The sequence below is a fragment of the Somniosus microcephalus genome, chromosome 18 (genome assembly GCF_052327205.1).
Source record: "Somniosus microcephalus isolate GS21.2 chromosome 18, FLI_Smic_1.0, whole genome shotgun sequence".
NCBI classification, from domain to species: Eukaryota; Metazoa; Chordata; class Chondrichthyes; order Squaliformes; family Somniosidae; genus Somniosus; species Somniosus microcephalus.
Genome location: NC_141004.1, coordinates 45,888,987 through 45,897,524, shown reverse-complemented (window position 1 = coordinate 45,897,524; position 8,538 = coordinate 45,888,987). Strand labels below are relative to the sequence as shown.

Genomic DNA, 8,538 nt, shown 5'->3' with positions numbered 1-8,538 from the left:
CACTGCCAAACAACTCCGTTCTGTCCACAAGTGCAGTCCCAAGCTCCCCTTTGCTTGCCACTTCAATTCCCTGTCTCACTCCCCCTCTGCCAATAGCCATCCGCACCGTTCCACTAAAGCTGAACACAAGCTTGAAGAACAGCACCGTTTCTTTCCAGTAGATACTTTTCAGCCCTCTGACCTTAATATTGTCCAATCTTAGCCATCAACTTTTCCTGTTTCAGATTTGCCTCTCATTCTGCATCTCTTAAATGTCTTTCATTTATTTTATTCTGCTTCATCCCATCATCCCATGTTAATATCACTTCCACCATTTATCCATCTCCTGTTTTCTGTTTAAGCACTTTACAGGTGGTTTACTGCCATAGCCAACAGCTATATTTTATTGAACCAGTGACAACTTTACAGGATAGTTACAAAAACATTAAAAATTAACATCTAAATACAAAAATATTTATAAACAGAACTTTTTGGCACTTTCAGAATCACTTGCAGACCTTTTCCTCGATACTAGTGTATCCTTAGTCACAGCTGGTTCCATCTGGCTCCGATTCTCTTTGAGGCAAGTGGACATCTAAACCAAGGAAGAGAGGTTTCAAGTCATCCACTTGGAAAAAAAGTTACATTTCTCACTTAGTCTGATGGTCTCATACTTGGGCGCAGACGTAAATTGTGACATTAAGCGATACTACTTTGCTCATAGCAGAACTGGTTGTATTGCACACAGAGTGGTATTCTGGTTTCTTACAAAAATCCAGACCGCCACTGCACATGTCATACGATGTACAAACAGGTTACACTTGTGTACTGATGCTTTGGTTTTCAGAAAAACTGGACACCCGAGCATGCACATGCAATTTCATCCAGCTGAATGGGATGGATCTTGCTGGAGTGGGGCAACCAGAGGGACAACGGAGAAGGAGGGAAAATTACAGTCAAATCAGGTACAGAAAGGGAAAAAGAGAAGTAAAAAAAAAAAAAAATCTCCGAGGTATAATTTACTACATGCAGTTTAAATTGTTGCCTTTCTGGGCCAGACAGGTTGATTAGCATAGTATTAACAATTATCACGTCATTAAAAGGGTACTTACACTCTTAATTACTAGCCATAACTTTCTGCGAGAAGTTTCCTGGTCAATTAAAGTTGTTAAAAAATAACAGGGAGGCTTAGGAGGAGATGCCGTTTGTGCAAAGCAAATGGTGGAGCAGCGTAAATCGATCAGCAGGTTCTGGAGATTCGCAACTCGAGGTGTTTCTCTTAATCCCGAGCTTGCTTGCTCATTTGTGTGTTAATAATGGCATCGTTAAGACGCTGTTATTTTTCCAGCAAGATTCGACCCAATATTTACTAGCATGAGTCGCTGAGTTTTTATTTTGGGGGGGGGGGGGGGGGCTGCGTGGTCATATACATATTTATATACCAGTGCAGGACAATTTCAGAGCCATCACAGACTGTTTTGAAACCGCTGAAAGCAGCAAAAATGTCTTCCAACTGCGTAGATCTTGGCAGCGGTCATGCAAGAATACCAGTATCAGATTCATCAAATACGCAGTTGCCAAATTCAGCACTAAGGTGGAAGTCGTGTAACTAAAGGAATGCTCCATGATCTCGTATATTGGGCCAGAATTTGTAGTCGGTATGACGCTGTACTGTCAGAATACGCCGTCATACCGCCTTTGAAATGGACAGCAAGTTCGTGATTTGCGTATGCACTAAATCCCAAACTTGCAATCTGTCAAGTTCCGACATGACCGATCATCTGCTCCGACTGTGAAATCCTTATTGCTGGCGCAGAGTTGAGCTAATTGCCCACCAACTGCCCAGCAATTACGTAGTAAACTTTTACGGGTGGTGCAAACAGGCACAGGAGCCTGTTTGCAGTGTATGTGGAGGGGATATGTAGCAACTTGAAATATACACCCATCATGATAAAAAAATCTTCAATAAATATCTATATTCACCTAACTATCTCCTGATCCCAACACAACTCTACTAAGAATGAGACACTATTTACCGGGGTGAATGAGACTGATTTATTTATTAATATACCGGGGTGAGCGAGACTAAATCATCATGACTGGGCATTGGAGATTTCTGTTCCCTGATTGGAGCACAGCCCCACGTGATCCCAAGTACGCTCACGCACACGGTGCGCCGCGGGATCCACGGGCCACTACGCTGCGCTCAACTCCACAGCGAAACAACGCGAGTTTTCGAAGGCGGCCTCGCACCCGGTAAGTGCGGATTTGTTTCGGAGGTCGGCAGCGTACTCCTTAGCTACGCCTCCGACCGCAATTTCAGGGCCACAGAACTTATTGTAGCTTTTCTAGGTTATAGCATGAACTGTAAGAACTTTACAAAAAACGTGTTGACTTGGAAAGAAGATTCGAAGAAATGTGTTCTCTCGTGCGCCCTGAAGGTAGTGACCGTTCAACAAGAATCAGTATTTATTGCTATTCATTTGCTCTCCATGTACCCATTCTTCATGTGTACAACTAGACAGTCAAATGGCAGGCTATTCAACCATGGGAGGTGATATACCTATCAATTCATCCAATGAAAAGCGACGAGTTAAGAAAGTAACTATAGGTTTTTATTGGCTAAATAACAGAGCCCACCCTCGTGGGTGATCGGATCCAACAAGGAGGAATGCCAGCCAGTCGACCACCTTTATACCTGGGCAGGTAGGTGGAGCCATGGGCGGAGTCAGCAGTGGTCAGCCCAGGTATAACAGCGTGACAAGAGGCGACCTCGTATAGTGATACAACAGTGTGAACAGTGATAACCATAGAGTAACGATATAACAGTGATAACTATAGTGCAACGATAAAAGTGGTTTACCACATTCACCCCTTGTTTAGATTTGAGTCCGGCGGGGTGAAGTGTACTACCAGTTCTGGTATGTCAGTCTGTCCGGAGGCCTCGTAAGCCTTTCTGATCGTCGCAGCGGCGGTGTTGCGTTATCCGGTGTTAATGCTGGTGTCTGCGTGGTCGGCGAAGGCTCGTGGGGTTCCGGCATGCCGTCTACCTGGGCTGGAATTGGGGGGGTGGTGGGGGGTAAAAGGTGGTGTCTCCGGAATGCCCGAGGGTGCGAGGTCTCGTAAGGAGACTGTGTCCTCCCGCCCGTCTGGGTATGCCACATAGGCGTACTGGGGGTTGGCGTGCAGGAGGTTCACCCTCTCGACCAGGGGGTCCGTTTTATGGGCCCTCACGTGCTTTTGCAGCAAGACGGGCCCCGGAGAGGTCAGCCAGGTTGGTAGCGTGGTTCCCGTAGTCGACTTCCTGGGGAAAACAAACATTCGTTCATGGGGGGGTGGCGTTAATGGCAGTGCACAGTAGTGACCGGATGGAATGCAGCGCTGCCGGGAGGACTTCCTGCCAGCGGGAGGCCCTTAGACTTTAAGGCTAAGAGGACGGCCTTCCATACAGTCACATTCTCTCTTTCCACCTGGCCGTTCCCTCGGGGGTTGTAGCTGGTGGGTAAAATGGCGGCGCCCACGAGGTTGGACAAAATGGCGGAGAAGATGGCTGCCCCCACAACTCACATGAGGCACTGCTGGTGTCGGTTGCCTGGATCAAAGATGGCCACCCCCATAACTCACACGTGGGGATGCTGGCATCTGTGGCCTTGATGGAAGATGGCCGCCCCCACAACTCGCATGAGGCACTGCTGGCCTCTGTTGATCTCCCTCTGCTGATCTCCCTCTGCAGGCCTTAGCAAAGTGGCCTTTCTTCAGGCAGCTTGAGCACGTCGCGTTTCTCGCTGGGCAGCGCGCCCTCGGGTGTTTCGCCTGGCCGCAGAAGAAGCAGCCAGCGGCCCGATCGCGGGGCTCCGATGTCGCAGCCGGTACCGGTCGGGTCCGGGACGCCGACGCTGAGGTAGGTCCCAGGGGCGGCGCTGCGAGGGGTATTGCGGTCGGGGTCGGTCCCGAGTCCCAGGGTCGCGAATTACAGTACCTGGAGTACGCCTCGAGGTCCCGATGGGCCACTTCTAGGGAGCGAGCGAGGGCTGCAGCTGTGTTCAGGTCGAGGTCCTTTGCTTCAAGCAGTCTTTGCCGTGAGTAGTCGGACCGCAGGCCTTTCACGAAGGCATCGCGGATATTATCTTCAGTATTTTCTGCCGCCGTTACCGCTTTAAAGTCACAGTCCCTGCCGAGTGTTTGTAGCGCCCGTAAAAATTCATCTACAGACTCTCCTGGCTGTTGCGGGCGGGATCTTAGGAGATGTCTGGCATACATGGAATTTACCGGGCTCTGGTACTGTTGTTTCAGCAGGTTGATGGCGGCCTCGTATGTAGTAAGGTCCCGGATGAGTGCGAATACTTTAGGGCTCACTTGGGCGGTCAGAACTCTTAGCTTGGATCTCTGAGGCACGCCGGATTCTCCCAGGTAGGATTCGAAACAGCTCAGCCAGTGTTCGAAGTCGAGGGCTGAGTTTGCTGCCTGTGGGTTCAGATCCAGGTACGGTGGTCGGAGGGCTCGCAGCCAGGCCGGCTGCTGTGGCTGTTGTAGCTGGGCGTCTGGCTGGTCGTTTGGCTGCTCAAGTAACGACATTTTAAAATTTAGCCAATAAAATTGATATACCTATCAATTCATCCAATGAAAAGCGACGAGTTAAGAAAGTAACTATAGGTTTTTATTGGCTAAATAACAGAGCCCACCCTCGTGGGTGATCGGATCCAACAAGGAGGAATGCCAGCCAGTCGACCACCTTTATACCTGGGCAGGTAGGTGGAGCCATGGGCGGAGTCAGCAGTGGTCAGCCCAGGTATAACAGCGTGACAAGAGGCGACCTCGTATAGTGATACAACAGTGTGAACAGTGATAACCATAGAGTAACGATATAACAGTGATAACTATAGTGTAACGATAGTGAACGATAAAAGTGGTTTACCACAGGAGGCATTAAAGATTAGCCTGATCATGTCCTTGCCCAACACCTACACACAGGCGCTTTTCAGCCGAAGTCAATTGATACAAATCAGGAATAGGAACTCTGGTTGATTCCCCCCTCACCCCCACAATCCCAGGAACACTGCTGTCGACCATGTCGTCCCACCTCTACTTTGACTAATACTGGCTAACTCAGCACAAACTAGGCATCCAGCCTGCAACTTCACTGGTCTGGTTGGACCAGTACCATTCACATGCCGAGATTTCCCATTATGTTAGTCAGCATTTAAACCAGTTTGTGTTTTAAATATTAGGTTTGCGGGCACAGAACACAGCTGAGGCCAATTAATTTACAAAGTGAATAAGCCAAATCCATTTTTATTAAACAAGATTAAGAGATTTTCACTAGTGTTTCGTGGTTTGCATTCTGCAATTTTTTGCATTTTTTCTGATGTAAACTGCAAACCATAGCTGTACAACTGATTCCCTCCGCACCAAGTTACCAACCTCAAGTCCACTACTCAACAGGAAAGAAAGAGCAGCCATTCAGGAATGTCCTTGAACATTTAGCAGTCAGTTACAAAGCAGTACAGGTAGACTATCCTTTATCCGAAAACCTCGGGACCAGCTGAGTTTCGGATAAAGGGGAATTTCGGATTTCGGAAGGTGGGTCGGCGGGGGGTCGTGCGCACGACTTACGCTGACGCTCAGCGTAAGTCAGTCGGGGTCCGCGGGGGGGTCGGCGGTTGTCGGGGCCGGCGGTTGTCGGGGCTGGCGGGGTCGGCGGCCGCGGGGGGGGGGGGGGGGGGTCGGCGGTTGTCGGGGCTGGCGGGGTCGGCGGTTGTCGGGGCCCACGGGGGGGTCGGCGGTTGTCGGGGCCGGCGGGGGGGTCGGGGCTGGCGGGGGGTCATGCGCACGACTTACCCTTTATCCGAACTTCCGAAACCGGAACCCTCTAAAAACCGAAGGTTTTTTCGTTCGTACGCACGACTTACGCTGAACGAAAAAACCTTCGGTTTTTAGAGGGTTTCGGTTTTCGGAAGTCCGGATAAAGGGTAGTCTACCTGTATTGGCACACCCGAGGAATACAGTTATACATTCCCCTGCTTCTCTGCAAATTTTGAGTAAGTTTAAACATACCGCATCCTTTTTTGTTTGTGTTGCATGCTTTAATGTCCATTGCTTTGCATTTTCCAGGAAAGACTGCCTGTTATATTTGAATTCAGATGACTAAAAAAAAAGAAACTATATTAAGAATACATTTTACTAGTTTGTACTATACTGATAGGCATACAGAAAATTAGCTCAATCTAAACAGGGATCTTTGTCTACTGGTGAGTGCGAGCTTATAGGTTTCGTCCACCAAAATATAAAAGCGCAGGAGGGAGGTGGAAGAGGAAATAACCAAATAAGACTGTTTACAGTCAGAAGAAGTAACCCACACCCTTCACACTGTAAATACAACCCTAAATTTCCAACTACAGTATAAAGATAAGTTTAGATATAATAAAATGGAAATGAGAGCGCAATGGAAATCCTTCCACAGATACCAACTGGCTTTTAAAATGTCAGGACCAAGTACAGATCAATGAAACCACTTTACAATTTCTGGCAATAACTAAAGTTGCAAAGATCTTAAAGAGGAAAGGTTTAACAATATATGAAGCCTCCCAAAATACTTTATCAAGTCAAGCATTTCTTTCAAACAATAAAATGCTTCTGTAGATGATTAGTCACATTTCAGTGAGGCCAAAGACAAAAACATTAAGGGACCATGAAATCTTAGAAGTGTTAATTAAATTCAATAAAGTATCGATAGGGCTCAAAATATTTACCCCTCAACAGCTCGTATTTCAAGTTATCCGATAATTCACTTTTTGTAGCACTAAATTCAAATTAAGCAACATATATGGCAGTGGGAATTTAGTGCTGAAAATGAATGTGGGAATTTGATAGAATCTTACATCCTTTTGACCACTGCCATTTACATTGCTTAATTTGAATTATTGGATAACGTAAATATTTTTAGTACAAAAAAACTAATTTGAATCATCAGGAGTAAATTATGATTAGCTGTTCTTTGATAAGCAGTGCAGGGGTGCAGTTATTTTGTGGCACACACTGTTGTAGGGCACAGCACCAAAACCTTCAAGGACTTATTTTGCACAGGTCTGTGTAATAGCAGTTTGTAACACTAGAGGTCCTCTGTGAGCTATGAAGATGGACATACGCCCTCTAGCAAAGCAAAAAGTGCAACATTTCTACTCGTCACACCATTTATCCCCTAGCTGACAACATAACTTTCATATTAAGAACTGCAAACATGCTACCAATTTGTAACATTTTAAAATTATTAAGCTAGTCAAAATGCATAAACTGGTTATCACCCCTTTTAGAGCAACCATTTGCAAATAGGATAAAGAATTTAGGAATGTTAGTTTTCATAATTTAAGTGTGTTTAATGAGTACCCAGGGATGTGCACTGATGATTGTGAATCAGCTCATTTTCAAAAGAAGCACACACTCAAAATGTCATGTTTGCTTAAAATGTAAGTGAAATGATTTAATATGTATCAGTATGTGCAGATGCATGCAGTTCTCTAAATGTGTTTTCAAAATTAATTATGTAAAGCTGACTATTCTGACGCAACAACCTTGCAGATACTGTTACAACAGCATTTTACTCAAGCATAACTGTTCAATAGCTGACCAATTTACACACATCTCCAGGCAGTTTAAAACATCTTCTCAGCTAGAATGAAAAGGATAGCTATTTTAGAGAGCCTAAACTAGTCTTAATTTAAATGATGGAATATGAAACGCGGTAGTACATTTGCAACAATTCCATTACATGCTCAGTATTCAACCACAACGGAATTAATAAATTTAAGTATTCATTATAGGAACAGGGGCCATTAAACCCCTCGACCCTATTCCGCTATTCAATGAGATCATAGCTGATCGGTATCCTAACTCCAGCCACCCGCCTTGGCTTCATATCCCTTAATATCCAAGGCTAGCAAAAATCGATCGATCACAGATTTAAAAATTATTAATTGAGCTAGCATCTACTGCTTCTGTGGGAGAGAGTTCCACACTTCTGCCACCCGTTGTGTGAAGAAGTGTTCCCTAACTTCTTTCCTGAATGGCCTGGCTCCGACTTTAAAGTTATGTCCCCTTGTCCTCGACTCCCCCACCAGCAGAAAAGGCTTCTCTCTATCTACCCCATCAGTTCCTTTATCCTCTTCCTCTACGGTGAAGAATAACAAAGTCATTATTCAACAAGTTTGCCATTTCCTTATTTTCAGTTGCAATATTACCTGCATCTGTTTTTAAAGGACCCACATTACCCTCGACTATCGTTTATCTTCGAATATAATTTTAAAAACTTTGTGTGTTAATCTTGATAGCCCTGGAAAGTTTATTTTCGTATTCCTTTTTGCAGCTCTTACTATCTTTTATGTCTTCCTTTGTTGTTCTTTATTATCTCTCCCAGTCCCCTGGATCTACACTATTCTTTGCACTTTTGTGTGCTCTTTCCTTTAGTTTTATGGTATCTCTCACCTTTGTTACCGACCATGGCTGTTTTATAGGAAACTCTCTTAACCAGCACCTAAATATCCGGAAATCTCTCTTAACCGGCAA

General features: G+C 45.5%; 1 protein-coding gene across 4 annotated transcripts in view; it reads right to left on the bottom strand.

Moving 5' to 3' along the window:
* Positions 1-355: 355 nt before the first annotated feature.
* The window catches only part of ube2t (ubiquitin-conjugating enzyme E2T (putative)), a 50,008-nt gene continuing 41,825 nt past the window's right edge, over positions 356-8,538 (bottom strand). For all 4 annotated transcript variants that reach the window (XM_086011406.1, XM_086011408.1, XM_086011407.1 and 1 more), the window contains exons 6-7: positions 6,034-6,123; positions 356-574 (exon numbers count right to left, since the gene is read on the bottom strand). In XM_086011406.1, coding sequence (XP_085867532.1) covers positions 455-574; positions 6,034-6,123 — 210 coding nt within the window. In that variant the 3' untranslated portion in view covers positions 356-454. The remainder of the gene's footprint in view (positions 575-6,033; positions 6,124-8,538) is intronic.